Source organism: Hipposideros armiger, unplaced genomic scaffold (assembly GCF_001890085.2).
Source record: "Hipposideros armiger isolate ML-2016 unplaced genomic scaffold, ASM189008v1 scaffold_569, whole genome shotgun sequence".
Taxonomy (NCBI): Eukaryota; Metazoa; Chordata; class Mammalia; order Chiroptera; family Hipposideridae; genus Hipposideros; species Hipposideros armiger.
This window is the reverse complement of record NW_017731919.1, coordinates 379845-398019: the sequence shown is the minus strand read 5'-3', so window position 1 is coordinate 398019 and position 18175 is coordinate 379845. Positions and strand designations below refer to the sequence as shown.

General features: G+C 50.0%; 1 protein-coding gene across 2 annotated transcripts in view; it reads left to right on the top strand.

The window, feature by feature from the left end:
- Positions 1-662: 662 nt before the first annotated feature.
- The window catches only part of GALNT6 (polypeptide N-acetylgalactosaminyltransferase 6), a 33154-nt gene continuing 15641 nt past the window's right edge, over positions 663-18175 (top strand). The window contains exons 1-4 of one of the 2 annotated variants that reach the window (XM_019623904.1): positions 663-734; positions 7282-7520; positions 10965-11557; positions 13333-13505. In XM_019623904.1, the coding sequence (XP_019479449.1) occupies positions 11067-11557; positions 13333-13505 (664 nt within the window). In that variant the 5' untranslated portion in view covers positions 663-734; positions 7282-7520; positions 10965-11066. Of the gene's footprint in view, positions 735-1385; positions 1503-7281; positions 7521-10964; positions 11558-13332; positions 13506-18175 lie in introns of those variants that run through there. The other variant, XM_019623905.1, reaches the window with a different exon arrangement.

The following is an 18175-nucleotide window of genomic DNA, read 5'->3' as shown; positions in this document are numbered from 1 at the left end:
TAGCTGTGTGATCAGTCGCCTCCCGTGTATATCCTGGATAATAATCGTAGGTACTTGCTGGAGCTGGGGTTTACCTGAAGCATATGAAGCCCTTGGCATTGTTTGTGGCACACAGTTAATACCCACTCTTGCTGTTGGATGGAGGGCAGGAGTCATTTGCCCAAGCCCACCCTGCCAATGAGAAGCAAACCTGGGACGGAGTCCCGGGCTCCTTGAGGACTGTCCAGCCGCGTTTTCTCCCTCCAGGGCCAATGCCTCGGGCTCTGAGCGCTCCAGCAGCGCGGCCACCGAAAATGCGGCTCCCTGCACAAACTGCTCCGCGCCACCGGCGGCTTAGCTAATGCCTGTTGTCTTTGGGGCGGCTAGGGCCCTCTAATTTACTTTTTCGCCGCTGAGAGCCTGGCGGTGGAGACTGCACCCCGGGGTGGGCTGAGATCTGGAGAAGCTGGACTCCTAGCAGCGGCCGGGAGGCGTGGTGAAGGCGGGTGCCATGGGGCGAGGGGCCACTACCCGGCCTCCAGCCTCCAGGCAGCCCTGCGGGCAGGCGTGGCGCGGCCCGCAGCCGTGCTCGGGGGCACGGCGGGTGGCAGCTTGCACCTGGCCCTGGGAGGGGTCGGTAGGACGCGCCCCAGTAGCCGTGCAGGCCCCGCCCCGGCCCCGCCCTCCAGGACGTCCCGTCGGGAAACCCGCGCGCTTCTTAGCGGCGGTGCGGCGGCTCTGCTTTGGCGCGACAGGTAAGCTGCAGAAGCAGCCCGCGACCCTCCCCGGCCCCCGCGACCCTCTCCCTGACTTGGAACCCAGAACTCTTCCGCTTCTCGGGACTTCCCTTCAGTCGAGCTCGCTTCTGCCAAGTCCTTGCTCTCTGCCGACCTTCACCTCTTCCTCCTCGCCGCCTCCTCTTCCTCCTCACCACCTCCTCCCGCAGTGAAGTGAAGCGGGTAGGCCAGACTGGTCCTAATCTGTTGTGGCGGCCTCTAGCTCCTCCCTCGGCGGGACCCCTGTCCGCCTTTAAGCATTCTTTAGAGGATGGATGAAAGAAAAGCTCAGACCTCTGGGACTTGGAGGGGTGGGGTGGGAGAGGGACAAGCCACAGCATCCCCTCCAGGGCTGTGCTCCTCTCCCCTTCACCCACCCATGCCGCCGCATTCCTTCTGTGCTCCTCTGCCAGGTTGGGCCACCTCATGTGCCCTGCTACAGAAAATCTTTCCGAGAGGTTCCCTGCCTGCCGCCAGTGCCACGTTGCTCTTGAGCAGAAAGGGCAAGCTAAGAGAAGCCTCCTGGTGGGGGTGGGCCTCGGAGTTGCTCTCCCTGGAGGTTTGGGCCTTTTGCAGGTGGGAGCTGTGTGGTATTGTGGGGAGGGAGTCTTATGGGTGTTCGTGACTGGCTGTCACCAACTTCCCGATTTCCCCCTGTCACTTGTTCCGAGCCCTAGGCTAACCAAAAGGAGAAACAGTTTACTCGCCCCCAGAGCCCGTCATCCCAGACCCTGACCTCTGTGGAGAGTAAGTAGGACAGGTCCTGTGTGTTGGGAGGGGGGGGGGAGTCAGTTTGCCAGCAAAGCTTAGAACAGACCCCCTCTATTAGCCAACAACCCCTTGCAACAGTCCCAAGAAGGGTTTTGATGCTGTGCTTAGTGCACCCCAGACCCCCAGAGGTTAACTCTGAACACACCAAAGGACCCGGGATTTGTGCTGGTTTTACCAGAGATGTGTGTGTACTACCCAGGCCCTGTTCTCCTCGCTAACAGATGAGCTGTGTCCCTGCCCATCACAGGAAGGGTAAAAAAAAAGATCAGCCAGGCAAATTCATACGATGAATAGTATGTACTTAGGTGAAGCATTTGAAATATACTTTGATTCAAATTATCCAGCAGAAGTCAGTATCATTGTAGGTACTTCCCTAGCTCCTGGTTCTCAACAATGCCATTTAATTTAGGCATCCAAAGGTAACACGAAAAAAACACTTTCAGGGGCACCAGGGCAGAAAACAGGACAGGACTGTCAAAGGGAAAAAGTAGTCTGGAACTGGTGGAACCATGAAGGATACTGGGCTGCCCAAGATGGCCTCACCCTTGGTAATCACTGCCCACAGTTGGCAAGACATCTGCTTCCCACCCACAGCAGCATGGAAGAACTCAGGCATGAAAGGGGAGGGAGGCCCTGAGGCATGTCAGATGCCCTCTAAGGTCAGAAACATCTTAGCCCAAGTTCAGATGGGAGAAACCTGGACCAGCATGGGCTTAGTCCACGTAATCACTGCCTAGAACTGAAGTCAGAATAGGAGGGGCAGCTAACCCCAGGGCCAAGGGCCTTTTAATGCCGGGAGGCAGTGAGTATAATGGAGGCAGGCAGCTGACTCAGCCCTGTTGCTAATTTAGCTGTCTAACCTTGGTCAAATCACATAAACAATCCTTGTGTGGGGAGCAAATGAGAAGGTATATGTGAAAGGGCTTTGGCGAAGCCCTGAGCACCAGCCAAACACAAGGCAATGTAGTGTCAGGGTTAAGGCAGTGGGCTTTGGAGAGACCTGGTCCTGAGTGTAAATCCTGCTTCTGCTACTTCCTAGCTATGTGACCTTGGTCCAGTTACTTACCCTCCCTGTGCTTCAGTTTCCTCCTGTGTAAAATGGGGGAAGATTACTGTTCCTTGACTTGACCTGGTAAGTAGTAATTAAAATGGTGGTGATATTGTCCGAAACCTCCTCTGTCTCCCACGGACATGTTCCAACATCTCCAGGCCCAGAAATAAAGCTGAGGACCAGAGTGGGTGTCTCTGCACCAGGGGGACCCAGTGAATGGCTGTGCCAAAGACTTGGGTGAACTCTGCTCCTCATACAGCCCTCTGCCCCTCTCTGGAAAAGCCCACAATGTCCATTCTCATTTGATGGGAATGAGAGTGAGGATCTGAATAAAAGCGAGGTCAAGTGCAGGGCAGTGACTGTCTCTGTGTTGAGCTCAATGCTGTAATTGTGCTGTGTAAAAGGCTTGCGTAGTGAACAAGGATGAGTTCAGTCTGAGGAGAAAAAGGGCTGTTAGAAGACTCTTGTGGCACCTTGAGGGCCTGTGGGGTCAGGTTATTCTCCTACACCCTATGCAGCCTGGTCCTGAGCTCTAGGTAGAGATTTGAAGGAAGGAGGAAATCTAATCCTCACCCTCAGCTCTACATATAACAGAGAACAAAGGACAGACAGATGAGGGCAGTGGAATAGCATAACCACATACCTCAGGGCAGAGGGATACTACAGGGACTGGAAGACCAGGTAGATTGGTAGGGGAGAGCATTCCCGAGGCAGAAGATTGGGAACCAGGATTTAAGGATTGGGAAGGAGAAAGAAAACAGGACCTGGGTGGCCTAGTGTCTAGACCTTTCATTTCCCGTCCCCCTATAAAACGAAGTGGGGAAGTCCCACGTGGGGAAACATGGGTAGTGAAAAGTGGAAACAAATACACGTGGATACTGAGGGCAGTAAAATGCACCTTAGTATGAGAAGGCCTCTTGGAGGAGAGGAGTTTCAAGTTAATGTTTCGAAAGAGAAAAGAAACATGGCTTGCTTAGCAGGAATATAAAGGAAGGCTCTAAGAAGGAAAACAAAGCCGGTGAGGGTGAGGAGCAAACAGGGAGCATACTGCCCAGGCCATGTTTCTGCTGCAAATGGTGCTAGTGCTGGGCTAAAGTAAAATGAATATGGCTGTTCTGATTGTGAAAGGGAGAAAGAGGCCTGACGCACAGGAGGCTGGCAGGCAGCTTCTGCTTATCCTCCAGATGTTTGACGATAAGGGCACCGTCTCAGATGACGGTTTGAGTAGAGAGGGAGAGGAGGATCCTGGAGGCAGGGAATGAATCAGCAGGACTTGGGAGTGGGTGTGGTGTGAACCTGACATTGAGAAGGGATTCAAAGCTACACACACCCAGGAGTGGGGCAGGGGCAGGGGTTGTGTCAAGGATTTTGATACTGTTGCAGCAGTGGGGAAATTGGGAGGGCTGGCTACCCTAGGGGATGGCACAGACCCTAACTTCAGGGGGTGGCATGTTGAGGATCTGGTGGCCCTGAGTAGAAGGCCTACAGCCAGGAGCAGACTGTGGGCTGAGGGGAGACAGGAAAACTTCAGTTTTGCTGTCTCCCATCACTCCCACCCCAATCTGGAGACCAGCCCAAGCTTTCAGGAATACCCCTCCACTTAACCCCCCTCTTGCCCTTTCCCTCCACCCCCAACTGACAGATGATAAGACTCAGTTCAAGTTCCTTTTTTCTTTGCCTTCTCACACACCCAGCCTGTCACCAGGTTTTAGGGAATCCCACCTCATTCCCCACCTGAAGGTTCCTCCTTCATCCCTGAATTCCTAGGAGCCAGTCTCAAGGCTCAGTTTGAGAAGAGTTGCACATCCCTGTCCCACTTCGCAGGGCCTGGAAGAAACTCCAGTAAAAACCTGTGAACTGTTGAACTTCTTGTTTGGTTACATATTATGTTGATTTTTCAGGGACTTTTATAAATTTGGAATGAATCAATAAACATTTACTGAGTGCCTGCTATGTGCCAAGCACTGTTCTAGGTATACAATGTGAGCAAACTTGGGTTGGTTTTTTTTCAATTGACAATCTGTTTGGGTAACTTAAGCTTAAAATGTTATGCAAACATAAAATGAACCTAGATATGCTGGGGAAAGAACTTGATAGACTATCTACAGAAATAACTTTCAGTGCATCTTTCTGCGAAAATAAGCTACAACACTCCAGCTTTAGTCTTGGAGAAAGCTGAAGTGTCTTTTAAAGGTGTAATTATGGAGAAAAGTGAAAACCTCCCAGCCTTCTGTAATCAGAAGGGTCAGGGTTGGGAGGAGGGATTTAGAGGGGATCATTTGCTTCTTAGTTCACATCATGAGAACAGAGGAAGTGAAATGAGCGCCCTGTTTGATGGAGGGGAAGAAAGGGAGAATTATTTGGCCAAAACAGCTTCTTGGCCCCCTCCCCCCGACCAGTAGCTTGAAATTGACCTCTCCCCTCCCTAGTATGATGTCCAGCTCCACACACCTGCACCCTGGGTAAGAGTGGCAACAGCCTTCTCTTTTCGAAGAAACCTGTAATTGAGCTTTAGTCTGACTAACTTGAGCAAACATCCCCGTGGCAGTGTCTTACTTCCTGGCTGCCACGTCTCCCGGAGGTGAGTAACTCAGCTGATAAACAGAAAGAAACTTTGTTACAAAGAGGCCACCTGGCCACCAAGGGTGTGTCATGGGTGGCTAACCTTGACTTGCACAAAAACTGTCCGGGACTTCTATTTTCGGCATCTTGAAAGCATTTGTAGTCCTGAGTGGGGGGGGGGGGGGGGGTCTAAGAATGGAGTTGGGACACTCAGGAAAACAGCCCTGCTGCAGACTCAGGAGAGCCAAACCCAGTCTCCACGTTCCCCAGGGAACCTATAGGGGATAGGTACGAGTGCAGGAACAAAAAAGTGGCCTGGGAGTTGGGAAGTCAGCATCTGCTCCTGGGAGCCACAATCTGAGGGACCATAGAGACGTCACCTAACCACTCTGGCCCCACCTGTACAATGAGGGTGCCGGACCACAGACAGGCCTAGTCAGAGTGGCATGGTCACGTGTAACAACAGAATATCGTGGAACTGCAATGCTTGTTGGAGTGAGTATGCACAGAACATTTAGCGAAGCCAGTGCCTACCCTTATCTCTTTAACCCCTCTTGCCTCATCTCATTTAACAAGAGCTTAGGGAATACTTCCTACTTTGCTAGCGATAAAAAAGCCGAAAACAGCCTGGCTTCTCTGATCCAGGAGTTCAGAGGTGTGAGAGAGAACGAACGCCTCTGACACAGGGAGGGTTGTGATGGGGCAAGGGTCCAAGAATAAACAGTGTGCCATGGGAGCAAGACAAGGGAGAGATGCATTCTGCTAGAGATCTAAGAAAGCATCTTGGGGAGCTAGGATGTAAAAAGCGGGGATTGGACTGTGTCATTGGCCTTCATATTTCTATGACTGGACCAAAGCAAGGGACATTTTACAACAAAATTTCATTCCCATTCAACATGTGACAGGGGATCACAAAAGCAGTTTTACACTCTAATTCAGTGGTTCTCAACCTGTGGGGCGCGACCCCTTTGGGGGTCGAATGACCCTTTCACCGGGTAGGGTACTCAGTATGTGGGCGTATCTGCATGTGGGCCTGGAGACGGATAGAGGAGCGGTGTCTCGGTCCCTAAGACCATCGAAAATATGTGTTTTCCGATGGTCTTAGGCGATCCCTGTGAAAGGTTGAGAACCGCTGCTCTAATTACATCAGAGGTATGAATTCTACAAACTAAAAAACAAAAAAATCATTTGAAAATGTAATACCTTCAATTTCTTTTACCTTTATGAATTTTGAATAACAAATTTTTCATTTTAAGTTTGTATCAGGGAACGTTTATCATCTTTAATGGACTGAGACATTTAAAATAAAATTTCATTATTCAAAATTCATAAAACTCAATAAGGTAAAAGAAGTTCCACATTTTCAAATGATATCCTTTGTAAGTCTGTAGCATGTATACTTCTGAAATTATTAAAGCTTCAAACTGTATTAAGCTTTTGGTACACTCTGTATAGGTATCTATAACTGAAATGAAATTTTAACAAAACAATACCTGTATTACATGTGACATACTTCGGTATTTTCTTTTTTGTTTTATTCTGATTTTTTTTAAAGAATTTTTTTTTCATGCTGATTTGCAGCGCTTTACATTTATTTCACAATCCTGTAGTGGGTTTGAGAGACACTGAGCTGAGTGGAAGCCTCAGTTCCCTTAGAACTGTGAGAGAAGGTGAACTTGTATGCTGGCATCATCTCAGTACATGTGTTGCAATCCCAAGGGTGCCTGGAGGCAAAGGAGTTGGATATGAGAGCTCAGTAGCAGCAGGAGGGGAATGAATGGATGAGGGCTGTGCTCACACTTGCCAGCCATACTGTGGGAACCCAAAGGTGAGAGAGCTACATGAGGCAATGCAGGGAGGATCCTGTGAAGCCCTCCCTGCACTGGACAAAGTACTACATACAAGAGGGACTATTCCTTCACCAAGGATAGTGGAGGGGTGACCTCCCTGACCTTGTTAATAACCACACTTCTGAGAATCATCTCCTACACAGAGAGAGCGGGAATCCTTAACCCCAGTCTTCTGGCTTCCATCAAATTATGTCTTCTAAATGGCTCTTTCCTGTCACCTAAATGCTAAGCAAACAAAATAGAGACTGAGTTTTACTGCCAAGGCTAATCACATGTGTCTCCTTTCTTTCAGGATGTGGTTAGTACCTTGAGGAATTGCAAGCTCCAGAGAGAAAGCCTTAGACAACCAGGTTGGATTGAGAGTGCAGACACCTAGGACGGGCTCGATTTAACCCTAGGTCAGTTTCTCCAGAGGAAACAAAAGGAATAAAGGCAAACCCCACTTCAAGAGACCACAACGCAATGCCAGGACGAGGGAGTTGAAGTGACCTGTGTGATTCTAAGTGGCTCAGGGAAGCCTTCCTGGAGGAGGTGAGTCTTAAGCACTTGGCAGCGGCTGGTAACTAAGCTGTTCCCAAAGCTTTGTTTCTACCTGTGTTCCCTCTTTCTCGCTGGAGTGGGAAGGTAGACAGAAAGTATCGGGAGATGCAGCCTGCAGGATGGCTCAACATTGTCATGGCAAACACTTCCCCATTCTGCAGGGCAGCTTGTGCTTAGCTGGGGCAGTTCCAGGATTTATGAGGTATCTCACTCAAGCAGAACTTGTGCTGGCCCAGCATAGCTCAACCCCTGACGCAGGAAACTGCCTCTACACTGAATTCCCATTTCCTCCTTGAAGCCATCTTCAAGCCCACGGGGAACTCTGCCTTTCTCAGCTTGACACTTACTGTCTGTGCTATTAAGTTTTAATTTTATTAATTTTTGAATAGGTAATAGAGTGAGGTTCAAAGTACCCAAGGGTATTAAGTGAAAGATCTTTTTCCTGCTCCTGTCCCCTCCCTAGACGGGTGCTGCCTGGACCCAGTGCTACCAGTTCTTTTTCTCCAATTCGATTTTAAAATGCCATGAGGAAAGGAATTGTCTCATACCTCTGCATCCCAGCCGGAGTGAACTCTCCCATCCCATCCCCCAGGGGAGTTTTACTAGCATCACATTCTCCTTCCTCCGTCAGCTCTGCTGCTATCTTGGGTCAGAACCCTCCCAAGCCCCTCTTAACTGGCCATCCAGCTGTCAATCAAGTCTGTTCTCTCCACCAGCTATCATACTGTTCTTCCTGTATTCTGGTCTCCCCACTAATTCTTTACTGCTCCCCATACCCCAGGTCAACGGCAAACTCCTTGGCGTGATGATTTGGTTGCAGCTGCCTCTCCAGGCCCATCCTCTGCTACTCCCATCAGACTTCATACTCCCACCATCCCAATCTACTTGCTGTTCTCTGATTGGCTATGCTGTCTCCTTCCTCTAAGCCTCTGTCTGTGCTCACCTCACCAGGCCAACTCCTACTTGCGGGTTAGTGCTCAGCCCAAGCTCCTCCCCCTGCAGGACCTCTTCACAAATGTCTCCCTCCCCCACTGGCTGAGTTTTCTGCATCCTCTCCCTCAGCACGCAAGTGTGCCTCTCGCGTGCCCTCTTCTCACTGGGTGATCTCTGTTTAAAATCTGACTTCCCATTTGACTGTATGCTCCTTGAAGGCTGGGCTTCCTCATACAGAGATACATCTCTGTATCTCCCCATCCGGCAGAGTACCTGATATAAAGCAGCTACCCAGTCAATACTGGCCGAATGAACAGATCTCATCTCCCATCTCCTAGACAATCTCTAATACACAATAGACACTCAAACAGACTTCTTTTTATTTGATTTTTGATGCAATTAGTGAGTCTGATGTTATAAAAGAAAACCACCTGTCTCCGAACCCAGAAGGGCCGCTGGTCCCCCTTGAGATCATGAAGGCCACATATTCCCCAGATCTAAGTGACCCTGGGTACCAGGCTTCTCCACAGGCAAGAGCTTGTGTGTTTAAGTAACAGCATTACATAGCTCAGCTGGAGTTACTTTTAAGCAAGACATGCCATGGGGTAATGAGTGTGGCTTTGGCCAGGGACCAGGTGCTTGAGGGTAATTGCTAGAAAGCTGAGCAGGGATTTATTAATTATAATAATAGAAATAATTGATACCATTTATTGAGGGTTTAGTATGTGCCAGCACTCTGCCCAGGATTTTACACACATTATCTATGATTTAATCCTCACCACAAATCTGTGATTTAAGTATCAGTTACCCCCACTTTATAGATGAGGAAATTGAGGCTTAGAGAGATTATGTAATTTGTCCAGGGGTCACACAGCCACTGATGATAATAACCACCACCTTTTCAGAACTTACTGTGTGTAGAGACTGCTAAGCTTTTTCCATGAATTATTTTCATTGAACTTATTAATCCTTATAACAACCCTAGGAAGTAGGTGCTTTTATTACTAGAAGGGACAGAACTGGGATTTGTGCTCAGGACTATTGCCACCAATATCTGGTGCTTGGCAAGGGAGCCTTATGCTTCCAGAGTTCTCCACAGGAAGTTTTGCAAACATTCACCCTGAGCCATGGGACCACGTGCTTGGGGATATAGCTGAAGAACACCCAAGCTCAGTCCTGCCTGGAAGGTGTTGTCATAGAATCTTAGATAAATATGAGTAGATATGGAAGAATATTTACAAACAATGTTTAAGGTATAAAGAATAACAGTACCAACAGCGGCCACCATCCACTTTACTTTGAAGCCCCCTGTGCGTCGATTCCCTTTCCTCCCTCTTCAGAAATTTTGGTTTCATCATTCCTTTAGTTTTCTTTGTAGCTTTACCACATATTCATTTTTGTATTCCTGAACAATATTTTGTATTCATTTTTGTTTTTATAAACTACGTATTGTTTAGTTTTACAATTTTCTATGAATGGAATCATACTATATGTATCCTTCAGCAACTTGCTTTTTTTTTTAAAGATTTTATTGGGGAATTGGGGAATTGGGGAACAGCCAAGTTGTTGTCCTTCAATCTTAGTTGTTGAGGGCGCAGCTAGCTCAGCTCCAAGTCCAGTCTCCATCCGGCCGCCTGTTGGTAGCTCGTGGCTGCTCAGCTCAAGGTGCCATGTTCAATCTTAGTTGCAGGTGGGCATAGCCCACTATCCCATACGGGAGTCAAACAGGCAACCTTGTTGTTAGGAGCACGTGCTCTCATCAGCTGAGCCATCCTGCCACCTGTTGGCAGCTTAGTGGCAGGTCAGCTCAGGCACAGCTCACTGGCCTGTGTGGGAATTGAACCGGTGACCCTGTTGCTCAGAGCTCGTGCTCTTAACCAACTGAGCCACTGGGCTGGCCCCGGCAACTTGCTTTGTTCACTCAGCATTACATCCGTGTTGTTGCATGTAGAAGTGGCTCATTCTTTGTCACAGCTGTAGAGTACCCTGTGATATGGGCATACTTTACACTCTAGTTATCCTGCGGATGGACATGTGGATTGCTGCTATTTGTCCCATTTTCGTCAGTGCTACCAGAAACATTCTTGTACGTGCCTCCTGGCTCACATGCACTGGAATTTGTCTGGACTATAAAACTAGGAGTGGAATTGGGGCACCATAGGGTGTGTGTGTTTTAAATTTTACTTGATAATGCTAAATTGTGTCCCAAAGATAATGCTAAATTATGCCAATTAAATATCTTCATGTAGAGTTTCAGTGTTATGGTTATTCTACAATAGATCCCTTAATGTCAGAACCTTAGGGCAGGAGAGAAACACTGAGTCCAGTCTCCTCATTTTGTGGATGGAGGAAATTTAGGCACAGGCAAGTTAAGGCACTAGGCTAAAGTGATGTCACCATTCGGCAATAGAGCCTGAACTTGAACCCTGAACCCCAAGCCCCCTGACTCCCTCCTCACCCCTGCCTTGGCTTATTTCTCTCCCTCATCTCCTCTCTTCTCAGGCTGAGGCCCTACGGTGTGGCCACCACGGCATATCAAGCTATTTCCAGGCTCCGGCCCAGCCCTCAAGCTGACCTAGCTGGAGTCCCCACTGGTTCCACAGGATGAGGCTCCTCCGCAGACGCCACATGCCCCTGCGCCTGGCCATGGTGGGCAGCGCCTTTGTGCTCTTTCTCTTCATCCTGCAGAGGGATGTCAGCAGCAGGGAACAGGCCACAGAGAAACCATGGCTGAAGTCCTTGGTGAGTCAGAAGGATCACGTCCTGGACCTCATGCTGGGGGCTGTGAACAACCTGAAGGACTCAATACCCAAGCTCCAGATCAGGGCTCCGGAGCCCCAGGAGACACTGGTCCCCACAAAGCAGCCCTGCCTCCCCGGGTTCTATTCCCCAGCTGAGCTGAAGCCCTACTGGGAACGGCCACCGCAGGACCCCAACAGCCCTGGGGCAGACGGGAAAGCATTTCAGAAGAACAAGTGGACTACCCTGGAGACCCAGGAAAAGGAAGAGGGCTATAAGAAGCACTGCTTCAATGCCTTTGCCAGTGACCGGATCTCCCTGCAGAGGGCCCTGGGGCCAGACACCCGACCCCCTGAGTAAGTAGCACCCAGAATCCTGGGGTGAGTCTAGGGCTCTGCCAAGGGCTGGTAAGGCCGTGGCCACAGGTAAAGAGCTAATGGGGATTTTAGAATGTAGGCAAGGATTTCCTCTAAACATTCACTCCTTTTCCTGACCAGTTGCCCTTATCCCGGGGGTTAGGGTTCAAGAGTATTATGGTCAAGCCAGAGGCCCAGGGACACCTGTGAGAGTGAAACACAATTATGAAGGCGACAAGATTTTTTTTTATTAAAAAGGAACTCAAGGCCTGGGACCAGGACCTGGCTGGCATAGGGGAGACTGAGAGGGACTGATTCCAGACCACAGACTCAGTGGCCTTGGCCTCTGCTGAGGCCGCCCTAGAAACTGTGGGACTCTACTGCTGAGCTGCTGGGAAAGGGACTTTTCCTAACAGTGGCCCTGGTGGTCAGGACTGTCACCATGCCTCCTGATTTCCTTCCCCCCGTGAAGGCCCACAGGACCATGAATTCATTCCAACCTTTATTTGAAACTGTTTATACTTTTTTAAAATTTTATTTTATTGGGGAACAGTATGTTTTTCCAGGACCCATCAGCTCCAAGTCAAGTAGTTGTTTCCATCTAGTTGTGGAGGGCATAAACTCAGTGGCGCATGTAGGGATCGAACCGGCAACCTTGGTGTTATGAGCACTGCGCTCTAACCAACTGACCTAACCGGCCGCCCTGAAACTGTTACTACTTTTAATCCTGGGCAATGAACCAGCACTCAGATCTTTGAGCTATAAGCCACCTCACTCTCACGTGGCCATAGCTGTGTTCACATTCTCCTCAAGTCAAAGATTTTTGTGTCTTTCTCATTTAGACCTGTCTTTCCCAACTCAAGAATTAGACCCTTTTTGGCCTTTGGTCACATGGTAGCCCCATCCCCAAATTCATGATTTTTTTAGAGCTGTGAGCCCAGGGTTCCTCAGACATGGACCGAGTATTGTAGTCCTAGAAGGTGGAGCCACTAGGAGTTGTCAGGAGCTCTCAGCAGGGAAAGCCTTTGGGCCATGAGAGCAGCCAGTGGAGGAAGTTTGGGAGTCTCCTCTGCAGGGTCTATGAGAAATCTTTCTGATCAGCAGAGGGGATAAGAAAGGATGTCAGGCTGCATGATTTCTTGAGATCCAGGATTCACACATTCCCACTTCCACTGGCGATAGAGTGTCATGAGAGTGGCTGCATGGCCATGTGCTACAGAGTGGTTGGAGTGGGTGAGGACAGAGAAAAGGTCACAGGAAATTGATTGTGATACTAGTGTCAGATTACAGGGGATTCATGAAGAAATGGACTAGAGAAGAACTGTAAAGTGTAATGAGAAGAGTATGGAAATTGTAGTCACTTTTCTCAGATGTCAGATTTGCCCTTTATTACTTCCCCTCTGGGACCTCTAGACTGGATTACACTTTATGCTGTACACATATTTCTGAGGAATAGAGAGAGCCAGCCATGGGAACTCCTAGAGCAGATGAGAGAGGTGAGGGAGCAGCCCCCAGCATGACTGCTGGGGCACCAGCCAGCTCTAGGGGAAACCGTCTGTGGAGTGGGTTGGCTAGGACCTGTGCAGAGGCTCAGCATAGGGGGCAAATATAGCATATGCCGGGAACAGGGAGCAGCTATTCCCAGCTGCACCAGAGAATATAGGCTGGTGGTTCCAAGGAGTGGAGGGGTGGCTATGAGAATCTTCACAGAGCCCTCCCCAGCCCTGGAACTCCGAGGGACCTGGAGAACTGTATCTACACTTTCATCCCTCCAGATGTGTCGACCAGAAGTTTCGGCGCTGCCCCACACTGTCCACCACCAGCGTCATCATTGTGTTTCACAATGAAGCCTGGTCCACGCTGCTGCGAACAGTGTACAGTGTCCTACATACCACCCCCGCCATCCTGCTGAAGGAAATCATACTGGTGGATGATGCCAGCACTGAGGGTAAGGCTGGAGGAGGCCCTGAGGAGGGGGGCAGCGTCTCACCGGTAGTCTGGGAAGGAGGGCAGGTTCTCGCGAGGGAACAGGCACCCTCACTGCCTGCTGCCGGGCATCACGGCTCATCATGAAGTCCAGGAGCAGGAAGAAGGCTGGTGAGGGACCGGCATATGGGAGACAGGAGGCAGGGAGACCACGTTCCTAGAGCCTGGACTTCACACAAAGAGCTCCAAAAGCGTAGAAGTTCTAGCTTCTGAGACTTTCGGAGAGCTGCCAAGCCCAACCCCAAGTCCCATGCTGGGGGAGAGGTGAGGGCAGGGGGTGGGCACGGGCCTTCCCTCTGCTTTTTACCTGCTAGGCCTCGTTACTGCTTTGAAAGATTTCACTTCAAAAGCCCTCTCTGCTGGAGTTGGTAATAGGCAAGACAGGTTGCTCACCAAATTTCCACCCTCACCCTTTAAAGCAATTCCATAGGCATCTACCGAGTTACTGAGTACTCTGTGTCTAGCACTGACCTAGACATAGGGGATACCATGACAAACAACAAATGAGACAGACCTTGTCCTGAAAAAGCTAACAATCCTCATGGGTCAGATGGTCCCTTTCAACACCAACCACAGCAGTGTGACCCATGACACATCCTTAACGGTTGTGAAAGGGTATGGCTGAGAGGCCAACACCCAGAAATTCAAATCCTAGTTTTGCCTGTTCCTAACTCTGTGGCCTTGGGGAACATACTGAGCCTCAGCTTCCTCTTCTGAAAAAATGAAGACAATTGACTCCCTCACATGCTGGACCGGGGATCAGAGATAGATGATAAATGAGATAATTCGTGTGACACAGTACTTGGCATGGAGTATGAGCTCCATAGCATTCGTTTCCGTTTACTCTGTGTATGGGAACAGTGCACTCTGGGAGTTCGTAGCCCGAGGTCGTCCACAGTGGAGGCCAGACTGGAGCTGGGCCTTAAAACGTGAGTGTCTAGGGAGAGAAGAGACGTTGAGGGCATTCCTAGAAGAGAGAATGGCATAGATGGAGTCCTAGAGACACAGGTGTGTTTGTGAAAATTTGAGAGGTTTGATGTGGCTGAAGCTTAGGTTAGCTGTGGAAAACGACACTAAAAAGGTGTTGAACTGAAATTCATGCCATGCCGAAAGAATTTATTGAGAAAAAAAATGAGTCATTGAAAGCGTTTAAGCTGGAGAGTGACTTTGTCTCAGAAGGTTGGCAGTTTGGGGGAGGGCGATTATCAGGAAGAGAGGCAGAGGATCCCGAGTCCGAAGAGGAGGCTCTTATACTCACCTGAGAGTGGGAAGACAGGGCCCGAACTAGGAAAGGGGCTGTGGAAGAATCATCGTTAAGGTGGGAGTGTCTAGGGCTCTCCCGGGTTGGCCTCCTGCACCCACGCTCCCGTATGGAGCACAGGAACTGACACCACACTTCCCAGTGTTCGCCCTGGGGCCACTCCAGTAGAGCTGCCGCCTCTCCTGACCTTCCCCAGCCTCCCTCCTGCCACCTAGATTAGGGGTGATGCTAACAAGTGAACTAGGGCTGCGGAAGGCAGTGGAAGGAGGAGCTGAGTGTGAGCACTAGTGAGTCCGTTTCTTTGGGGAGCACACACTTCCCCAGGGAGGACAGACATCTAGCAGCACTTACAAAGCAAAAGCAAACAAGTATCGGGGATGCAGTGAGAGAGTGGGGGCCAAGGAGCATAAGGTTAGGCTTCTGGAAAGGGAGGGACACAGAGTTTGGCAGAGATGGGAGAGGCTTGAGAGTGGCCTCTTAGCAATGGAGTGGTTGTTATGGAACGAGAGCGAGAGTACCAGCTGCCCTCCCTTCCTATCAAACTGGGCTCTCTGGCAGCCCTTCTCCCCCAAACCTATGCTACCCATCCCTCAGAAGCTTCTTCCCTTGAATCATATAGGATGGAAGTTCTAAACCGTTTCTACGTGTCACCCAGAATTTTGTGAATCCATAAGGTACAAGTGCCCAGTTGGGCGACTCCTCTGACCAAGGTAGACAAGTGGCATAATGCCAGGCTGACACAGGCAGCACCTACAGGGCACAGCAGCCTGTGCCTAGTAGGGTGGACTTCGCAGCAGGCCCTGTAGCCCCGCCCAGGGGCCTGCCTCAGCAGGCGTTCTCTCTGGTTGTCTCTCCCTCGTTGCCCTGGACTCTCTGTTAGGGCCAATTCCAGCATCTCAGAATCACCTGCCTGAAAGACCTAAACCAGTCACTCTTATTTTTATGGATCCTGGCCTCCTTTGAGGACCTGTGGAAAGCTTTGCCTGTCTCCCTAGAATAGTGCAGAACTGCTGCAACAATGTGAACATGCCCACGTTTCTGCATGGAATGCCAGGGATTTTGTGGACCCTAGGATAAACAACCCCACGGTGAGGACTTCCGGACTCCTGAATACTTTCAGCAATGATTCAGTTCAGTGGGGAAAAGGACACAACTTAGACCCATGGTCAGAAATCTCTGCCGTCCACAGCGGGATAGAATTTCCCACACGGTTGACGGTTTGATCAGATTAACTGACTCTCATTACACACACACAGACAAGGGCTGTGTCTGTGCTGAAATACAATGTCCATGCTTTCTGTCCTCCGATCCAGGCACTTGGCAGTGCTCTATGACCACAAGTATACAGATATTTGATGCCAGTGTGGGGCAACGAGGCCCAGGAGCAGGCTGGGGAACTCTTTCTTACCTACCTCAAAGTCTGAACCCTGGGCACAGATTTCACTCTCGTGTGGCCAGGTCAGCTGCCAGGTCCACTCCTACATAGTCTGGCACACAAGCTTCGAAAAACTGGCCCCCCAGGCCCGTGGGCCTACTGTGCCCCAAATAGGGCATCCCCGTGTCAAAAGCCCTGCCCTGTCCCAGGAGAGACCGAGGAGGAGAGAAGTGAGGCCTCCCTCCTGTGGGAATTTGCTAGATGCATAGGAGGAAATCAGACACACACCCAGGACCCAGAGAGTCGAGAAGGGAACAGGACCCTCAGCGAGTAACCTCTTCATGGAGAGAGGAGGCGTGAGGAGTGGGGGCTGGCTGGGAAGGTAGTGCTATCGGAAGGGAAGGTAGAGGGATCAGCAGGTGCAGGGAGGAAAGAAGGGGCAGGAAACAAACTGAAACCCAGGGCAGGGGACATTTGGGGAGCATTTGGGATTAGCTGGCTACGTCATTGTTTGTATACCCCACACTTGATTATCCGTCTGTCCATGGACATGGGGGTCATTTCCACCTTCTGGTTATTGTGAAGTAATGATGCTCTCGACACTGGTGTATAAGTATTTGTTTGAGTCCCTGCTTTCAATTCTTACTGAGTATACACCCAGAAGTAGAATTGCTGGACGATGTGGTAATTCTACGTTTAATTTTTTTGAGGAACAACCATACTGTTTGGATTTGTTTTTAAGTGTAATTTTAAACCACTGTGGTGACATGATCTGTTTTATAATTTTACATGATAACTCTGCTGCTATGTCAAGAGTAGATTGGGAAGAGTGATGTAGAGTAGAGGCCAGGAAACCAGTTAAGGCATTATTGCTGGGGGTGACACTGGGGACAGAGAGAGAAAACGGGCAGTACTTGCTGAAGGACAAATCGCAAAAGATGAAAAAAGGGAAGAATCCTAGGTTAGAGCAGCTGGAGGGATGCGGGGACTGTGTTCCAACTTGGGGGAGCCTGGGGGTGCAGCTTCGGAGGAAATCTTGAGTTCTGTTTTGGGCCTGTTTGGTTTGTGGTTCTGTTAGGTGTCCAAGTGAAGATGGCGAGGTCAAGGGAAGAGAACTAGCAGCCATCGGCCTATGGATGAGACTGAGTGAGGCGTGTGTGTTGGAGGTCACAGGAGCTTCGTAGACTCCAGTCGTGAGGAATGAAGTTGGGCTGGGGTGCTAAACCTAAATTAGGAGGCTGTTGTCTGGGGGACATAAGAGAGCATGGATGTGCTTGTCTGTGTCGCCACACTCAGTTCTGCTATATCCAGCTCTGGGGCCTGTGTCCAGTGGGTCCAAGGGTGTGACAGGAAGACTGTCAGGAGGGGCATAGCTTAGGAGAGTTGTCTCACTCCCCTAGAAGGGCCTGCCCTCATGCTCAGAACCCCCAGGGAAGCCTAGCCACCTGAGCCTGCACGGAAGGGGTGGGAGAAAGGCCTTGTCGAGCTCAGGCCCCCGTGAGGTTCACAGCTCAGTGCTTTGCCGCCTCTTACCACAAAACCCACTTCCTATGATGCTTTGCCCCTGAGCTTCCTGTGAACACAGTTAAGCGTGTTCTCAGGGGAACATCAGCTACACCGAGATGGTGAGGCTCCTGGTTGTGGTTCCTCCCTCCTTCCTGTTAGAGCCGGCACTTGGGGCTATCACTGGATTATGACTCTGGGAGCTCCCTGAAGGCAGGACCCAGACCAGGTCCCTCCCTGCCCAGGATAGGGTCTGGCACCTGGGCAGCAAGTTAGCCAGTGTTTGCTAAGTGAGGGCTGTGCTGAAGAGGCCAAATGAGGCTAATTTGGACCCATGAACATTGGGGACAATACTCCTTATTTCATAGTGTTTTAATCTTCATAAAAAAGATGAACTAAGAAAGTCAACATGAAAGCACCTAACTCAATGACTGGCACATAGTAGGTGCTCAAGTATTTGGACATTGTGTGTGTGTGTGTGTGTGTGTGTGTG